The 20,723-nt window shown below is 38.6% G+C and overlaps 1 protein-coding gene and 1 long non-coding RNA gene across 2 annotated transcripts; both read left to right on the forward strand.

Annotated features, from left to right (window-relative positions):
• LOC18776279 (protein TORNADO 2) lies at positions 6,346 to 8,007 on the forward strand. The gene is made up of 2 exons (XM_007210466.2): positions 6,346 to 6,946; positions 7,449 to 8,007. Exons 1-2 carry the CDS (start codon positions 6,449 to 6,451, stop codon positions 7,758 to 7,760), a joined length of 810 nt encoding a protein of 269 aa, XP_007210528.1. The 5' UTR covers positions 6,346 to 6,448; the 3' UTR covers positions 7,761 to 8,007.
• LOC109949240 lies at positions 19,603 to 20,546 on the forward strand. The gene is made up of 2 exons (XR_002271796.1): positions 19,603 to 19,649; positions 20,166 to 20,546. It is a non-coding gene; the product is annotated as an uncharacterized LOC109949240 (long non-coding RNA).

A 20,723-nucleotide genomic window follows, 5' to 3' on the forward strand; every position in this document is an offset into this window, starting at 1 on the left:
TTTATTGTTATTTTAAAGATATAATTTTTTATTCATTTTTTTAGTTTTAATATAAAAAAAAACTATTTTGCCCCTGCATTTGACAGAAAAAGTTAACAAAATTGACAGTATGACCAATTGTCCTAACGAAAGTGAAGTTAAAGGACCACGGGAACGATTTTAGAAATTGAGGGACTCAAATGCAAATCGGGTCTAAGTTCAGAGACTAATAAAACGATTAACCCTATTTTGTTATTTACTAAGCTATTTACTAAGCGAAACTTACATTAAAAACTCGACGATACGAGTGAATTTCATTAATAAACAAAAAAAGATACACTTAGTCATGAGAAACATAATGAGCATTACTCTCAAATGCATCATGAGAAACGTAATGAGCATTACTCTCAAATGCATCTCTATACATAAATAAAAATTTAACCAAAAAAAAAAAAACCTAAAACTAAAACAACAAGTTGCAATGCAACACAAAACAACATTATTTCAAATTTCAATCTATGAATAATATGTAAAAAGACCTTTAATAACCACAAATATTATCACCAAATGACCAAAGCCCATGCTAGACAACTCATTTTCAAATCCTAAAAAATTATTGTAGGGGCTTTTTCGTTCCGGCAGTTACTGTGGGCCTAGGCTGTCGTAAAGAGCTAAATGTATGAAAATTTTCTCTGGGTCTAAGTTCAATAATCAAACCACAAGAATGCTTCGAAAGGGTAGCTGAGCCTTAGGAAACACCTTGGTTACCTTCACCAGCAAAACTAACAGTCGCTCACAGATAATTTCTTAGCTTGGCATGAGAGGTTTGTGGCATGGAAGCAAAGCAATCATGAGTTTAGCATTAAAGAGAAAGAGGGTTGTGAGTTCCTATGAGAAGCAGGGGTTCTAAGGAAAGGGGGGAAGGGATTCTAAGAAAGTTTGTTGAAGAGAGAGGGAGATGGGGGTATAATGGGTGTGTTGAGTAGTTTCCGGCAGCTTGATGAAACTCTGTCAAGTTGTGGAACGATTTACCAGAAGAGAAAATGGGAAGATATGGAGGAATGAGGCTCGAAATTGCAGAGGTTTCAGGGGTTAGAGATGAAGCTTGCTCTCTGAATGTGTGTTGCTTAGGATAAAGAAGAAGGAGATAGAAGGTGAGGCACTTGGGCTTTATGTTTCCATCAGTTAGAGAATAAGCTTGCTCGACTGCTCTGGTTGAGTTTAATGGGTAGGAGGTACCTCTTTTTATAGCCGCTGGAAGCTCATCTTTCATAAGAAACCCTAATGAGTTCTCTCCAATTTTGCCAAGTCTCGCCTTTCATTTCTCTTCTCTCCCTTCGATCCATCCAATTTTGTGAAATCCTCCTCTGCCCAATACATAGAGACCAGATTTTTGGGAATTCATAAGTCTTCCCACAGCCATTCCAGTGGTGATTTCTTATCTTTGGCTATCATCTCTCCTCATTTCCTCTCCTATTTCATGGCAAGATTTGGTAAAGGAATGAGATAGATAACTTTGGCAGGTTTGAAGGCTACCTTTTCTCCTGCGCGCGCCAATATCCTCAGGTTTTTTGAGCGATCTGCCTTGAGGTTTGTTTTGCCCACGTGCTGGAGTCTCCCAGAAATTCACATACATGGGCAACTTAGGCTTTTGTCGTGGCTTTTGTCTCCAGCTAAGTGATGGAGATTGCAGATATTTTGCTTGGTTGCTTGGGCATTCCTAAGGTGATGGGTTAACCCATTAAGGGAATGGGCTAATTTCCTAAAGTGATTGGCTATTTTATTGATATGATGGGCTAATTTTTCCTAAAGTATTGGGCTATTTCTCTCCTATATGCTTACCCACATATTAGGACTCAAGAAATAGACTTGAGTTTTGGGGCTCCTAAGCTGCCCAAAACTTCCATTTCTCGGCTCATCAATGGGCCTCATGAAAGCGCGTTACCATCCATACCACAACCTACTCAGCAAGCCCTGGGCATTTTGCGTGGCTTGGGCCTACTTAAGCTTGTAGCGTAGCTAGGTGTAATAATAATGATTTTCGGTTTGGCATTGCATGTCACTTGGCGTGCTTGAATTTTATCGTTTTGAAGAGGGATATGACGCTTGACCGGATAATTAGCTTGGGCTAGTAAATCCTGACAGGACCCGATCCAAATTCCGCTTTGGAATCCGAACCAGACCCTGTGCGTGTCCGACACCTGGCAAATGTCGGGCACAAATGACCTATTTGCCCTTCTATACAAAACACGATAAAATAACAAGGTTGACATCTACCGAAAAACCGGCAGAGTTTCCCTTGTAACTGGCTCAATACCAAAATATTTTCACCTGCCAAACAAGTATACATATATACAACCAACTGTCATCATATGTATATATACATTCCAACAGTTCAAATCTCAGTCTAGGGCAAAACATCAGAGCGACTACTAAATGTACAAAAGAGTGAATCTGTTTACAAAATAAAATCCTACATCAGAAGAAAGGCGCGGAAGATGGGAAGTGGCCCGGTGGTGGATTCCTGTGCACGTCTACTGCCTGGGGGCGCAAAATAACAAAAAAGGTGAGTGGACCCAAAAACAAAGTTTAGAAAATACCATATGAACATACTAACCCCACTGTAAAAACAGTTACACAAACTAGCTTATTTTCTTTATTTCTGAAATCAATGCATGTATATAATTATATACACTTGAAAACAATTTAAACTATCACCTAGGTGTACCCTATTTCCGTCAATTCCTTGTATCCGTCAATTCCTTGCATCACCATGGGTGACGCATACTCGCAAGTCTCAGTGACACGAGGTCAGTCCGAGCCGCAACTCGCAGGATTCAGGGAACCGTAGTCCACCTTTATCCGCATTACTGGCTCCACACGAGTTCGAGTACCAAGAAACTCGTGGGGCAACTGTCAAGCATGCTGACTAAACCGAAGGCAACAAATATAATCCGAAGGCAACATTTAATAACTGAGTACAAGGTGATTTAAGAAAACATAAAGTTTCTGAAGAAAATCTGTTGAATAATTAGCTTTCTGTAACCTTTAAAATTCTGCTGCCATTTATCTAATAATGAACGCGAATATCTTTTCCTATATGCTTTAAAGGAACTTTCACTCGGCAACATGCAACATAAAATATTTTACAAAATAAAACAGCTGATAACTGAAACTAAACTGCTTAAATTCATTTATTAAAACAAAGAGTCCACTCACTGATAGTCTGAGCTCGCTGGACCTCTTGAAGGTCTCTCCTGCGGGTCAACTGGTGCCCGAGTGCCTGATTCAATGACCATAATATGCTATTAATACAATATAGTATTAAATTAAAAACCCTACCCCCGGCTCCTAAAAGTACGTGCGTCAAATAAAAGTGATTCATATGCCCATAACAGCTTTCCTTCCACGTGGGATAGTTTAGCGATATCTTGGGACTCAAAAAGCGCTAAAGTCCAAAAAGTCAATCCGGAACCCCACGGGTCCATGACCTCACAATATGATTCGGAAGCCGCTAGAAGGTCCAATATGTCTAGGACACATGTCCCGAGGGTATTGGTGTCGATCGGACGGTCGGATTACTCACGATCGTGTAATCGCATAATTTCTAAACCCTAGCCCTATAGTTCGCGATTTCGGAGTATCCGGAATCCGATTCACAATCCGTCGAATCCTACACGTTTCTAAAATTATTTAGAGTACCATATTTAAAATTGACGACGATCCAACGGCTCAACAGTATTGAACCCGATAATCGCACGATATGGAAAATCCATTCGAGGCTCAAACGGTATCCAAATTGAGCTCTGCGAATTCCTATGCGCTCGTGATGACCTAAGGATCGCATCAGAATACAGTGTCATGGCACCACCCTCGCCCACGCCCCACCGCAGGCGTCGGCAGCGATGGGTGTCCAAAGCGATAACGCATCATCGGAAAATCGCAAAACCAAGGCTCCAAACTCCTATCCTAGGTATAACACCATATTTGGAACCACTTTTGTTCTTGGACCTACCCCAAAAACTGACCGGAAGTGGCCAAACATGGAGGCCGAAAACTGGCCGAATTTCAATTTGAAAACTGAGCTAGCTACGGTCCAATTCGATGCAAACCTACCCAACCATCAGCTAGAGCATGGAAAATAGGTAGAAATCCATACCTTACTCGACAAATTTGGAGGAGAATTGAAGGAGAACGAACGGTTTGAAGTTTTGACAAAATCGATCGGTTTTCTGCAAATTCCGGCGACGGCAGCGGCGGAGTGGAGCGGCTGAGGGCTGAGGCATGTAGAGGAGGACGAGCTGGTTCTTTTGGGACCGGTGCCGACAAAATTGATGGCCGGACGTGGTGGTGGCGAAGAAAGAAAAAATCGGATGGGGGGGTGTGGTCGCGCGACAGAAGAGAGAGAGAGAGAGAGAGAGAGAGAGAGAGAGAGAGAGAGAGAGAAACTGAGGTTTATAAAAATTCTGATTTTTCAATTTACTGTTTTGCCCCTCATGATATTTTAATCGTATTTTCTTTGTTAAAACTCCGATTCGAGTCCACTTCGTGTCTATGAACTCGTGTCATCATGTTCTATGCAACGGTGTATGTGAAATGGTCAAATTCCTTTTCGGTCAAAAAGTCAACTTTGAGTTCATAATTTATTCCAAGGGTAAAATTGTCTTTCCGCATAATTAATCACTAATTAAATATGAATTTTAGGTTTGGGTCATTACAAAGCCAGTACTTATTTCAACTCTTAGCATGACAGATTGCATATTTATTTAGCATGGCACGTGGATCATGACTTGTGCGAGCTTGAATGACGAACTTTCACGTGCTCCAAATCGGATCTTTTCTTAATAAGGCATTACGTTGGGCCAAGAATTTATTTGGACTTAACCCTAAATTTTTTGAGCCTCAACAATTATAATAAAAAGAAGAATAAAAACTCAATTCATATAGCAATTTGTTTTTTTTAAAAAAAAAACATAATAGGAAACTAAAGCCACAAAGAGAGAGGCTGGGCTGATAAGGTTTGTTTTCTTATATTTGGGCTGGGCTAGGCTAATATTATATATGTAGCTTCTTTTTTCGGAAAAAAAATTGGGCCGGGTAGCTGCCTAATTGCCCTTTATGCATGCCCACTACTGTTGTTAACATCTTGAGTTACAAGCTCTCCTTTCATTGTTTTATTGTTATTTTCTTGCATGATAAAGAAAATTTACACCTACAAGTAAAAGTGATAAATCTTGACATGACTCAAAATTGACATGAAATCATAATTTTGAGTTGGAAAATGATATGAAGACCACATTATCATATTGTGCATCACATTTTTAATAAAGATATTACCCACTTATCGGAGAATCTTATCTCTAGTTAGCATCTTTTATGTTGAACGAATTCGAATCAATCTGTCAAATTACACAAATCAACACTTGATAACATTATACTTTAGTCACAAACGTACTTTTGTTACTTATAAGAGCAGTGTGTGTATTTGAGAAGTGTGACTCTATTGGAACCCACCTTTTCCATAAGTGTACTCAAAAAGCTTAACCGATCAACCCAGGTCCATATCAATCAGTCTTGAGGTTGGTCCCCCAATTTTGAGAATAGAAAACAGTCCTAGTATGAACCAACTAATATATTACTTTAGGTACACAAAAATACTTTAACATAAGCATAATGCATTGAATATAAAACTTTAAAAAGAAACTAATGCTTCAAGCTTATTATTCAAAAGACATCGGTATATGCTTTATTTCATTCCAAGCAAAATTCTTGCATATAATAATTATCATCATCAGAATCCATTCCTCTCGTTTAGTTTTTATACATGTTCAAACGAGAAAAAAAAATTGCCAAAAACGAATTGAACTTGAATTTTATCGATACAATTTGCAACCGCAGTTATGGTAGGCTTACGAGAGCTTGTTGTATAACATAGTTAAGAGTGCAAAAGGCTTCTGTTTAGCTCAATAGATCAATGTTTATTGTATAAGCTAGCATGCCTATATGAGACTATATGAACATTGTATAAGTTTTGTACATTTTTCTTGCCAATGAGTTGGTTTTGTGCAAAGCAAAATTGCAAGGGGAAAGCGATCCCGTTACATGTGGATGCATGCAGGTGCCAAAAGCGTATTGTAGAGGCAGTTGCTTTCCTCAAAATCTTTCCATGATACATAAACTAGTTGCTTGCAGCTAATATCTCTTGTCTCTTTCTCTTATCTTCATCATGTACAACAAGGTATTCTTTTTTCAAAAAAGTGATACTCGAAGTACGTGAATAGACCTAAAACATCAAAACGCGCTATAAAAAATTATTACCACTTGCTTTACTATTAGCTTTACATTACATGGATCCAAGGCAAGGAACAAAAAAGTGTGGGGTTTGGAGACAAAATCTCTCATACAAATACAGCCATTTGCTCCTTCTATAATCTTCTCTCAAGAAAAAAGAGAAAAGAAAAAGAAGTAAATGGCACTTAGCAACAATGTCATCGGAGCCATCAACTTTGTTGCCATGCTCCTCTCCATCCCAATCATTGGTGCCGGAATTTGGCTTGCCACAGAGCCAGACAATTCTTGTGTCAAGATTTTACAATGGCCTGTCATAATTTTGGGCATCTTGTTCCTGGTTGTGGGCATTGCAGGCTTTGTGGGAGCGTTTTGGAGAATCCCATGGCTCCTTATCTCTTACCTCATTGCCATGCTGGTTCTTATAGTCTTGCTTGCTGCTTTGGTGGTCTTCATCTATATGGTCACCATTAGAGGCTCTGGCCACCTCGAACCGAGCCGGTCTTACCTGGAGTATCATCTGGATGACTACTCAGGCTGGCTTCGCCGTAGAGTGCGAAGCCCTTGGAAGTGGGACCGCATAAGAAGTTGTCTCAGCTCAACAAATATGTGTGGTGAGTTGAATCAGAGTTATCGCATGGCTCAGGATTTCTTTAACGCGCACATTACCCCCTTACAGGTAAACAAAACTATACTCATATATATTATAGTTCAATCGCACCTTCAAATGTCTAGATAATTTCTCTTCCAACATTATTAATTCAGATTGAATGTATACAAGATCTGAATGAAACCGATTACTAAGTGTTTGGAACTATAAATTTCGGAGTACTTTTAAATAAATAAAAAATTTGGATTTGGATAGTTTTGTAGGATTTAATTCCCTAGGTGAATACATATTTTTACTTTTTTTTTCTTCTTAAATTAATGAAGAATATAATCTGAAATATATTCTTAGATTACAGATGTTCTTTCCCTTAAAATATATTCTTAGATTAACCTCTCAATAATACAGAACAGCAAATTAGCAACTCAGCAAAACAACCCACTTTACTCTTTCATCAGATATTCTTCAAAACCATGTGTGTCAAATATTCTTCTTTTTACCCAAGGAACCTCTCACCTTTAAGTTTTATTTCTTGTGGTGGTGTTTCTTTTTTTTCTTTTTTCTTGCTTTACAGTCAGGATGTTGTAAGCCACCCACACAATGTGGCTACACCTTTGTGAACCCAACGTATTGGATAAGTCCCATAAACAATGCAGCAGACATGGATTGCCTGAATTGGAACAATGACCAGACCCAACTTTGCTTCAACTGCGATTCTTGCAAAGCTGGCTTGCTTGCAAATATCAAGAAAGAATGGAGAAGAACCGACATAATATTGCTCATCACTCTTGTTGCTCTCATTTCTGTGTATTTGATTGGCTGTTGTGCTTTCAGAAATGCCAAGACTGAGGACCTTTTCAGAAAATACAAACAGGGCTATACCTGATAGCAAATAGTTAAAGGATGCGGTTGGGGGTCTTGTATTATTAGAATTAATATTTGATTTCTTGTATGACTTCATTTCGTGACATGAATTATTTAGGGCGGTGGTGTTTTCAGATGGGTTGTTTTCATGATTTGCCTTACTTCGATTTTTGTGTAAAGTTGCCAAAGGTGAACGTGATTTGCGGAGGGAACCGAAAGCTGGTTTTTGCTTTTGAAATACGTACCCCATATTCAGATTTGTTTTGTCATTTTTAATGCAATCATCAACTGGCATGTAAGACTTTGTTGACCTTTTAGGCTATAGCTGCTGCAAAAAGACATCCCAAGTATGAACTTGAAGAAAAATGAGAAGTTCTGACAAACTAGCTCGTGTCATGTTATCCTAATAAATTCTTTTCTTTTTTTTGATGGGTTTTTGGAAGAAATGGTATCCAAATTAAATTATGTAACTAGTCGTACTGATGTATACAACATTCGAATTTATTTTAGGCTTTTTATCACAAAGGTTTTTGAGGTTTGTTAAATTATCATCTTTGGTCATTTATGGTTTTTTCTGACATTATTGGTCTCTTATGTTACACCTCACACATCAATTTAGTCCCGTCGTCACATTCCGTCAAAATTTTCTGTTAGATTGCTGACGTGGATTAAACAATATTTTAAATATTTTGGGTTTTATCATAAATAATTCCTGAAGTTTGCGAAATTATCACCTTTGGTCATTTTTTTTTTGACATTGTTGGCCCTTATGTTACACCTCACACATCAATTTGATCCTACCATGAGATTTTGTTAAATTGTTTTGTTAAATTGCTAACATGACACATATGTGATGCTCACATAGCGAATGAGAAAATGTCAAGTGGATCTAAATGAAGAAATATTTTTATAAAAAAATAGTTTAACATTTAAAATATTTTTAAAAGAGAGAGAAAATTTTCAAAATAGACATTTTTTTATTCAAATCCACTTGGCATGTTATTAATGGACATGTAGGCTCCACATACATGTCACGTCAAATCCGTTAGGTTTTGTTGAAAAACCATAAACCCTTTAAAAAATAGTTTAGCATTTAAAAAGAGAGAAAATTTTCAAAACATAAATTTTTTTAATTCAAACCACTTGGCATGTTATTATTGGACATGTAGGCTCCACATACATGTCATGTCAAATCCGTTAGGTTATGCTGAAATTTTCATCAATTTAACAGAAATTTCAACAGAACCTAACGGATTTGACACGGTGATAACATGCCAAGTGGATTTGAATAAAAAGCATGCCAAGTGGATTTGAATTTTAAAAAAAAACAAATTATGTTTTGAAAATTTTCTCTTTTTTTTTTAATTAAATTTTTTCTAAAAGATTTTAAATGTTAAACTATTTTAAAAAAATATAAAGGACCAATAATGTCAGGAAAAAAATATATATAAAGGACCAAATGTGATAATTTCGCAAACCTCAAGGATCATGTGTGATAAAACCCAAAATGTTTAAAATATTATTTAATCCACGTGGCGTCCCCGTCAACAATCTAACGAAAAATTTTGACGGAACATGACAGTGGGACCAAATTGATGTGTGAAATATAACATAAGGGACCAATAATGTCAACAAAAAAAAACATAAAGGACCAAAGGTGATAATTTGGTAAAGCTCAGGGACCATTTGTAATAAAATAGGCACTTTGGGGCAAATTTATCATTGGACTTTTTATAACATTATTCAACGGCTGGGATCTTACATAATGGTTGACACATGTTTATAAGCCAAAAGACAATTCCTCAAATGGTAGAGTACCACTACTATATCATAATGAAGAAGTTGTAATATGTGGTATTTAATGCCTAAATGTGGTTAAATATCGGTATAATTTCATTGAGATCGAAGTCAACAATCCTTCCAAATAAACTTGGCATGACCAAGTAGGAAGTTCTCTAAAAGGAGTTCTAATGCTATTGCAATTTACAAACACAGATTGAGCATGCAATCAATATTACCTTTTTACTTGTGCCTTTGTTGTTTTTCAACTTTTTTTTTTTTTTTTGTAGGTGGTGCTGCTAATACTTTAGTTTGTTATAGATGTAAAGACATATCAAGTAAGTTGTTGTTTTGCTTTGGTTGTTGATGATCCAAATAAATTTCTATTATACGTTGACTGTTGGGGATGCAAAGGAATTCAAGTAGGTTCATACTGTTTTCAATGGTTGTTAAGGATGCATAGAAATTCAAGTATGGTGCTGTTTTTTTGTTTCAGCTATTGAGTATGCAAAGAAATTCAAGAAGTCTGTTGTTGTTTTGCTTTGGTTGTTGAGGATGCATAGAAATTCAAGTAGGTTTATGTGGATAACGGAATGCTCAAGGAAGGTGGAGAAGAACTGATCAATCATGTGGAAGTTTTAGCTTTAACAGAGTTAGAATTTCATAATATGTGTCCTTTCTTTACTCAAATTACATTGTCGTTTGAACATAGAAATGATTGAATGCTACAAGTATTTATCTTGTTTATGCACTATAATGTATCAAACTTCTCACATATTTTATTTTTTATTATTATTGAAGTTTGAATGATATCAATTATTTATCTTGAATGTTAAATTTTTAGTTAACTATGACATGTTAAATCTTTATCTTTTTGCTTCAAAAATGAGAGTGATTGTATCACATTAGTAAAAATATGAAAATTGTAGACTCATGACTCTCATATGTATTATACACGTACATATATATTTTTTCACGAATAATACATGTTCTTTAATATTTTGTAATAATACATGTATTGTTTGCATATTTTATCCTTAATTTTCAAGTGTTATTGAAGAAAAGACTATAGTTGAGGCCCAAAAAGTTCAAAAGCCAAAACGTGCTTAAATACGGTACGAACATGCAGAGCCTACACCTAGTAGCAAGGATTAAGAAAAATTCATTCGTGATGATTTTCATGCCATGTCAAGCGAAACTATAATTTGTCTCTTGAGAAGATCACACCAAACTCATGCAATCTACTCATTCATTAGGCGATGAACAAAGTCGTGTCAAGCCCATGCCCTTCGAGCCAACTCTTTCACCACGCATAAAAATACCATGCAAGCTTCTAGCCACTTCAATTCAAGGTTTTGACTACTTTATATTGCTCAACACGTGCTACATGTATCTTTGCAATGCCAAGTAACTTCCTTTGTACCAAACCATCCAACAAGCTTAAGTGCACACAACCAAGGGTTTGCTAAGTGAGTTGTGGTGTCAATGGTGATAAGGTTCCACAATTCCCATGATAGACTTTAGGATGAAGGTTTTAGGCTATTTAGGGGCACCAAAATCCAAGCTTATTTGGTAAAGCTCATCCACATGGGTAAGCATCAAATAAAGCTAATGTTCCAAACTCAAACCAAAAGCCAACGAAAAATAATTAAACTAGCTCAGAACCCAAAATGTCATTAAGAAAGCCATAATTATTTAATATGTTGATAGCTGGAATCTTACCTGTTTGGAAGGAAAAGAGCAAGAAAGAAAAATTGACATATGCCAAGGAAGGAAAATCTTGCAAAAGCTAGATGCAGAGAGATGTTGGGCATTGATCTCTTTTGTCCAGCAACTATTAGATGATCTTTATGTTGGAAGGCTCATATGGGTCTCCCCTATTTTTGAGTTAGCAAGACTGCGCCGAAAACACCCCGAAAGAGAGTGGATCTTAGGGAGTGCTTAAAGGAAAATCAGAAAATGGTTTGATATATGAGGCATGAAGTGTAGAGCTAAAAGACCCACAAGTTTAGCAACTGAGAATGCATGTGTTTCTCTTGGTGTTGACTATGCTTAAGCCCATGGTCTCACAATTTGGCCCCTATGTCTTTGTCAGCACATCTAAAGGCCCGACGTCCTCATCGACACACTTCTGGTTAGGTCCAGTCCTGATACCAAATTGTCACCGCCCACACGTCTTGCTAGAGAGATGGACTCTACCCATATGAGGCACTTCACATTTCCTCATCCAACTGGTGTGGGATTGTAGAACCATCGCATGGTCTCACAATTAAATTGTCCATATCCTTACCCAAGCAATGTAGGATTGTGGCACTATCTCATGGTCTCACTTCTAATCACATATAAGAATTGAAGTTTATTCCACATTTCCATGACCATCACCACCACCTTTTCATGGTCATTGTCATCACCTTGTCATGGTTATCAACATCACCAGTACTATAAGCATCCACACCACTACCTTAGGCCCTCACCACCATTTGACATCACCTTTCCAAATTGTATTACGCTTGTTCTTGTGGAAATTCGGTAATCCAAGCCTTATCTTATACAAACACAATTATGCGTTTTTTTAGTTTACAAACAATCCATTTCTAAGTATCCTACTGATTTGCTTCATTTACCATTATTTTCTTAAGCGTTGCATTTGTTTTACAAGTGACGGATGGAAATATATATATATATATATATACAGTCCCTTTCTATTGAGGGATCCCTCAAATAATTTTATTTGAGGGATACCCTTTAGGGTCCCTTACAAAAAAATTTTCAACGATCGAAACCATCTATTTTTTAAGTCTATATTCATAGATCATCCTTGAAAAAAATTAGACAAATCGAAAACTGTTTCGATATCCAATTGTGTCCTACAAAATCAATGAACACGGTGCTTCAAGAAAGTACTAAAATTTTAATAATTCAATTGAGTGGTCAAATGATATCGGATTCAAGTGATTTTTTGTAGAGATGATCTTTGAATGAGTATCTACAAAATAGACGTTTGGATTAGTGAAATACAATCCAGAGTGGAGCCTACAAGGGGTATCCCTCAATGGAAGCTCTCTGTATATATATATATATTTATTTATTTATTTATGAACCTTACGTGAGTTTCGATGCAAGGACACAAGGGTCTTTGGAGCTTGTTAATTTTTAACTTGTTTTATTTTATTTTCTTATGTTTATTTATCTTTATATTTTATTATTCGATATAGTATTAAATAGTTCGAATTTTTCTAGCATATTATGCCTCACGAGTCTTAGAGATATCTGGACCGTGTGGAGCGAGAATTACAGGTCAGGACGTGTCACCAATGGTGTCACGAGGAAGTGATGGTTATGGCTTTCCAAGTGTGTTTACCTAAATTTGAATGGTTTTATTCCTTCATTTATTTATATATTTATTGCCATATGAGTGATGCAAAGAAGCTTGAAAAATAGGAAGAACTACGTGTGACTTGATCCTTTTTTAAGGGTACGTAGGCAACCTAGAGATTATAGGTGCAGCCGCGAGGTCAAGTAGTAAAAAGGTAGACCAGTTAAATTATTATGAAATCTAACATTGTTCTAGGGATGTTCTAAGAAGTTGAATTGAATGTTGTTAGCACAATAGTGTGATGCTTGATTTTTGAATACAATTGGATTATATATAAATATATATATGCTTGTTTTACATGTGGAATTCTTTGGAAAATGTTCAACTTATAAGGGAGACTCGATCAAATTTTCGGCAGAGGTCAAACTTGAGATAATTGTATTTTGATTGAAAGGGCAAATAAGTCATTTGTGTGCAACACCCGCCAAGTGTCGGACACGCACAGGGTTCGGTTCGGATTCCAAAGTGGAATTTGGGTTGGGTCCTATCTGTTTCAATATGTTGCTGGAAGTGTTAAAACTCTCTCGTCCAAAAGAGACAATTATCCCAACATCACTTTATGATGCAAAGAATATGTTATGAGAAGTGGGTTTGGGCTAGGAATTAATTCACGCTTGCATATATGATTGTTCGTTGTTTTGGAAACAAAATGAGAAACTTGATAAATGTCCTGTGTGTGATAAGCCAAGATACAAGCCAAGTGATAATAAGCACAAGCTTATACAACCAAAGGTATTAGGTTATTTTCCATTAAATTCAAGGTTGCAGAGGTTATATGGGTCTAGACATACTGCAATTGACATAAAATGACATAAAGACAAGCGGTTTAGTGAAGAGGATAAATTTAGGCATCTCGCTGATTCTGAGCAGTGGAATGACTTTGATAAGAAATACCTATGGTCTGCACAAGATTCTCGAAATATTAAGCTAGGACTTGCTACTGATGGTTTTAATCCATTTGGTAATATAGCAATAATTATAGTATGCGATCAGTCATACTTATGCTATACAATTTACAACCTTGGAAATGTATGAAGAAAATGTTTTCAATGATGGCTTTGCTAATTCTTGAACCAAAAGCACTTGGGCCAACGCGAGTTTCTCGATAAGAGGATAGCGTATCTCGGCCTCTGTGAGTGCTCGGCTCACATAGTACATTGCCTACTGTATGGTGTGGGTTTCTATGATGAGAACCGAGCAGATGGCGAAAATGGAGACGAATAGATAAACGCACAAGGTCTCCCCAGGCTCTGTTTTAGAGAGGACATGGGCGGGCCCCATGTGTGTTTTTAGGCTTCAGTAGGCATCGTCGCATTCTTCTATCCAGTTGATGTGCCGTCGTGTGCCTCGTATGGCTCTAAAGAATTGTAGGCATCGGTCGATGGACTACGATATGAAGCGATTGAGGGTAGCCACACGACTAATTAGACTTTGTATTTTTTTTTTGTTTTGGGGGAAACCATTTTAACCAGCACTCGGATCTTTTCGGGGTTGGCCTCGATCCCTGGCTGGCTAACCATGAACCCTAGGAACTTCCCCAACCTGACACCGAACACACATTTGGTGGTGTTCAACAACATTTTGTATTATCATAATACCGCGAAAATCTTGATAAGGCGATCGACATGTTGGTCGGTGGTGAGGCTCTTGACGAGCATGTCATCCACATATACCTCAATAGACTGACCGAGGTATTTGGCGAACATTCGATTCATCAGTCGCTAGTACATGGCGCCTGCTTTTTTGGGCAATCTACCTAGCAGATAAAGCCGACGTCACTGAGCTTTTGGACCTCCTCTTTCATGGTAGTGTACCGAGCGTTGTCGTAGGGTTGATGCTTCCAACAGATTAGCCAAGCCTCGGGGTTGATCAATAAGCGAGGAGTTATAACCTAGGGGTCGATGCCGAGTACATCGGCGTGAGACCATGTGAAACAATCAGTGTTATTGCGTAGAAAGGTGATGAGATCCTTTCTTTCAGCTGGCTCTAAGTTTGCCCTTATCCGGATTGGTTGGCCTAAATGTGAAGAGCTTTTAAGAAGGGAAGGCCAAAAATGACGAACAACAAGCTCGGGTGATCGACCACTACGAAGTGTGCCAGTGCTCCAGCCTGTGTTGAGAAAAGCCCTATCCAAATATTGAGGTCGATACGGCTAAGGGTGTGCACTCTCGTGCCTTTGAAAGTGTGTAACTCATATTGTTAGAGGCGAGTTTCCTAGCTTCGAGGCCGAAGTGGGAGATTGCTAGGGAGAAAATGATATTAATTGCACTACCTTTCTTAAGAAGGACACGGGATGTTCCCGTTATGTTATGCCGAAGGTGATAGTGAAAAGCCGATTATGGACATGCAATCGGTAGCCACCCGAAGAAGGGCAAAACTCGGTCATCGAGCGACTGGTGTTGGTAACAAAAGCATTGCTTGGGGCGATTTTCAACTTCATGGCTGTGACGTAACAGTTCCGTCCCTAGACCTTATCCCCTTAGATAATCCATATCTCGTGGGGTGTTCTGAATGTTAGCATAAGGGTGTAGTAACTAATGCTGACATCGAGCTCCGTGAGGGCGGGTTGGCCTAAAATGACGTTGTAAGTGGTCGAACAATCCACAACTACAACGTTGGCAACCGTGGTCACCTTGTGTGGACATTCCCCTTTGGTCAGAGCGAGGTGGATATTGCTTAGGGGCTGCACCTGAGTTCCTCCGAAAGCATAAAGCGGGGGCCTTTTTTTGTTGAGGAGCACTCGATTTATCCCGAGCTGGTCTAACATAGGTGTGAAGATGATACAGGAGAAACTCCTTCCGTCGATGAGGACCCAGTTTATGTCACAATTTTCGATACTGACTGAGATAACTAGAGGATCATTGTGAGATTACGAGGTTACGAGGTATGCCCGTTATCTGGGCTAAAAATGATAGGCTCCTCGTCGCTCATCCGAGTTCATTTGTCAGATTGGGCACTATCACCGCTAGAGAGGGCGTGGCTAGCTGCCTGGTTGAGCAACCGAGTGTACTGTTTCCTGGACCTATTGGTGTCGTCGCCTAACAAGGGACTTCATCTGATTGTGGCTATTAATTTCCGAGAGACTGAGGCTTAGGTTGATCCCCCGGAAGGGTCTGTGGCGGTGTCAGGGCAAGCCACATACTCTCGGAATTTTCCCCTCATAACCAGCACCTCGATCTCTTCCTTCTGTTGGTAACAATCTCCCGTCTGGTGTTCATATGTGCGATGGTACTTGCAGTACTGAGCCTCATCTCTTTTCCCCAAGTATTTATTCTAACCATGATGCGGTGCGGGCAATTCTTTCCTTGCAATTGCCAGTATGGCCCCTTTGCTGGCATTCAAAGACGTGTAATTTGAGTAGCGCTCCGGGACATTGTTTCGTTGGTTGATGTTTTCTACGGTCAGTGCTCCTTCTTTTGGGGATTCCCTCTATGTCTGGAATATGCCAATTGGGTTCCGCACTTGCGATTTGCGTGCTCGAGATGCTGGTGTGGGCCGTGTTTAGTTGCTCAAGCTGACTGTAGCATATGGCCTCTCGGAGCAGGTCTTTGTACATTTCAAGGGGATTTCTAGTAAGGTGGAAGAAAAAGTCCCCACTCTATAAGCCTCTCATGAGGGCGTTATAGGCCATTGCCTCATCACAGCCCTTTCAATGAGCATATTTGTTGTTGAAGCAAGTGACATAATCGCTAGAGACTTATTTCTCGAGAAGATATGGGAAACATGCTCAATTTCATTTGCCGTTCTTTGTCGTACAGCAAAGAGATCATTGGCGTGGTATAATCTGCTTGATATGATCATGTACCTGTCTAGGAATGCCTGGCATAGCTCGATGAATAAGCCAATGGATTCAGGATTTAGCCGTTTGAACTAGTTCAGGGCTTCTTCTTTCAAGGTGGTCGGGAAGAGTCTACACTTGGTGACCTCGTTGGCCCCTCCCCCTCGGGGGTCCCTCCATGGAGTAGCGAAAACTATCGAGGCGGTCATACGGGTCTGTGAGTCCTTCATAAAGGGCAATTTTTGGGGACCTCGTGTCGCCGACGACAATCACCTCGAGGAGTTCATTGGTATAAAGGAGAGGGATTTCGTCCTCAAAAAATGAAAGGACAAGTGGGTTGTGGGTTCTTTCGACCTTGCCAAGCCTATCCTATAAGCTCCCCATCTCTCATTTGATCATAGCCTTCATTGCCACTCTTAGGTCGAGCTCCTAGGCGGGAATGATGAGTTCATTGAACTTTTGGTCGTCAATCTCGGTGGCGTGATCCTTTCTTTTGCTTGAGTCTCAACTAGGGAGGACGATTTCCTCATAATCGATACTCTCGAGGTCGAAGCGGGGTACGACGTTGCTAGGTTGGGGCATGGAAACGGATGCCGATTCCTAGCCAAACAGGCATCTTTCCACCAGTCTGGTACTGCTCGAATCCCTAATGGCCTTTTTTTGGGCTCTCTGTAGGTTTGCTTGGAGGCCGATCTGTTGCTGTTGTTCGTTGTGGTCCTAAAGAGTTTTGTTTAGATCATGCATAGCGTCAGCCCCGTTAAGGAGTAATTCCACTTTGGCTTCAAGGGCGCTTATCCTTTGTTTTTTCGCTTTTCGACATTTCATGCTTTTGTTATTTGGGTAGAGATCCCATTCATCTTTCTACCCAACATATTGGTAATGAAGTAGCTTACGCGTAACCTTTGAGTGTGGTTTCCCACATACGGTGCCAAATGTTTAGTCTACAAATTCCCAGTGGCTAACATATGAAGTACAAAAGGATAAAGGATAAAAAAACTCTCTTCGCGGATTACCAGCATATTATTATTCTTTCTGGACTCCAAAAAGGATCCCCTCTTACAAGCATTATGGATTCTATTTATAGGGGGTTTAAACAAGATAATTTACGAGCCGGTCACCTTGGCTAGGAGCCGAGCCGTTTGCGTCACACCAAGTTGTCAAGTGGCGAACGGTCGGGGTTTATCCACGTCCTCTTCTAGCGTCTTTACTATGGGCGGGTGCGAACAGAGTAGCTTGTCGCGCGACAGTAGTCCCATCTGGTCAAGGGTGGGTTAGGTGGTTCACACGTGGCTTTTGAGAGGACATGGGCACTCTTTCTGAAGTGCAGCATACTTCTTGTCAAGCTAGTTCTTGTCGTTGACTTGGCTGATTCGTATTCTTTCGAATTTCCCCAAAGTAGCTCCAAGGCCGAGGTGGAGGCTAGTTTGGTCATTTTCCGCCTAGTGGTACGCAAGGTCCACGTGTTCTATTTTTATTGGGCAGATAGGCTTGGTACACACCGAGAGTCAACATGAATGATACAGAAAGTCAATATCACCAGGCAACCTTCAAAAACCTTGAGAGAAAATAAAAACATTCAGTTAGGGAAATGGGTGCACTATTACAAATTTCTTAATAAACTACACTGCATAGGAATCAAAAAAATATAAAAACGATGCCATTATGTTATTAGGCATTAGATGGGGAAAAAAAAACATTGTATTAGGTACTAAAGACTTCGCCACTTCAAACTACTGATGCCTTTTATAGTATATATAGCGTCAGTTGATGTCTATTACAAAGTTTTAGCATCAGTAATGTAAAATACCAATGCTATTGAAATATAATTCTTTTAGCGGGATTTTTAGTGCTTATTTCTAAGTGAAAATTTCACAATTTCCACAATTTCAATTTCTGACAATTGAAGATTTCAGTATTTGAATTTATATGTGTTGAATTTTGTAAATAACACTATGAAAATTGTGAAATGACCCATATTTTGGTGAAATTAAACTTGAAAATTTGATGCCCCAATTTTTACAATTTTTTCCGTGTGTCATTTAATGAATTCCGCACTTAAGTTGCCAAACAAGAGAATTATCAATTTCGCCTCATAAATTCCCAATTTTGAGCTAAATTTTCCCTTATCCAAACAAAGAGTAAGTGAAATTACAATATATTAAAATCATAAGTAAAATTATGTAATTCCAATCTCTTAAAATCTTGTAATTACATATCCAGCTAAAATCCATTACATTATAATCTTGTAATTAAAATTTATTAAAATCTTAATTGAATGCCCTCCTAAACTCTTCCTCTCATTTCTCCTCTCTTCTTTTCAGCCGCGTTCTCCTCACTTTTCACTAGGGGTGGGCATCAATCCGGCCGATCCGGTCAATCCGGCCGAACCGATTATATTGGATTGGTTTGGTTTGGTTTTGACCAAAGAAAAAGTCAACATTTTGAAAAATCGAACCGAACCGGTTTGGTTTGGTTCAGCTGTGGTTTGAGAGTTTTAAAAACTGTCCTAAACCGAACCGGACCGATTATAAATCAATTTATTATTTATTTAATTTAGTTTACATGTGGCAAGGTTTGAGTGGTTATTTAAGAGTGTACCATGTACCCTGCAACACTTGATTGGACTCCAAAACTACAACTCACGGACACATCTAAGTTATCTAACCATTCTCTCTCCCTCAGAAGAGCCTCTCTCCTATCTCCCTTCCTTCGTCTCTTAACCCTAGCCGCAACTCCCTCTCATTATTTCTCCATCTCTCTCTGCTACCTCTCCCTCTCTCTTTGTCTCTCTGCTACATCTCCCTCTCCCTCTCCCTCGACGCTAACTCAAGCCAACATGATTCGAACTCGGCGAAACCCACCCATTTGTCCTCAGCGAAATCCATCTCTACAAAACCCAAGTTCCATCATCGACCACCAGGTTATGCAATGATTGATTATGGGAATATTGTTGGTGGTGGATCGTCATCATCAGCTGGGTTTGTAAAATATGCTAGTTCTGTCTACTACTTTATTTTTTGTATTGTCTCCAATAACTGGTTATATATAAAAAGTTAGAGAGTTGAAAAATAAAATGGTATTTTCTATGAGGCCTAATTTTTCATTTTTATGGTTATAAAATATGCTAATCTATTTTATTGTACAAAAAGACTGTAGCATACCTTGCTTTGATTTAGTTTTGTTCATAGAATAATGTATATAAAATGTTGCTTATGTGATATGCTTGATGCCTGTTAAAGAAGGATACCTTATTATTAGCTTTTTCTCATTGTTCTTTTTGTTAAAGAAGGAACAAAGTTATGAACTTAGATGCATGCTAGACATTGGAATAGTTAATCAAGTCTTGGTCGAATTTTAGACTTAAGAATCCTTTGGAAATATCAGTTATTAAATTGAGAAATTTGGTTTCCTTCTGCTGGTATTTCCTCCTTTGCCTTCTGTTAAGGTAGAAGTTTTAGGCATTTGTTATAATTGAGCTGGTTTCTCGTTTCCAGAGTTTAGCTGTTGGCCATGCAGAAGTTGAGGGGCTCTCTCGCATTACTACTGTTGTTCCTGGTACAGACGAATCAATTAGCAAGTTGGTGCAGCAGCTTTATAAGCTTGCCGATATTCATGATGTGAGAATGTTTAACTGTTACAAAGAATGCATTTGTTTAATATGTTAAAGTAAAATTGATTCGTTCTCATCTCTTATGAATTGTGATGAATGCAATGAGTAAATTTAATGCTACTTGGTTAATGCAAATTATGTATATGTTTGTTTTGATGGAAATTGTGAACTTAGATGCATGCTAGACATTGGACAACCTTTGAATAAATGGAATGATGTTGTATTAGCCTTTGATGGAATGGAATGGAATGATATAATGGCAAAATGTTAGCATTATAATGTAAGAGCAGGTTGAAAAATGCATGGTTTTGTGTTAGGCATAAACCGGCCGAACCAATCCGAACCAAACCGATTACAAGTGGTTTGGATTGGTTCGGTTTCCATTATGATTTTAGGCTAATTCGAACCAAATCGGACCGTTATTTTCTTATTGATTCAACTG

Source organism: Prunus persica, chromosome G5, assembly GCF_000346465.2.
Source record: "Prunus persica cultivar Lovell chromosome G5, Prunus_persica_NCBIv2, whole genome shotgun sequence".
Lineage (NCBI taxonomy): Eukaryota > Viridiplantae > Streptophyta > Magnoliopsida > Rosales > Rosaceae > Prunus > Prunus persica.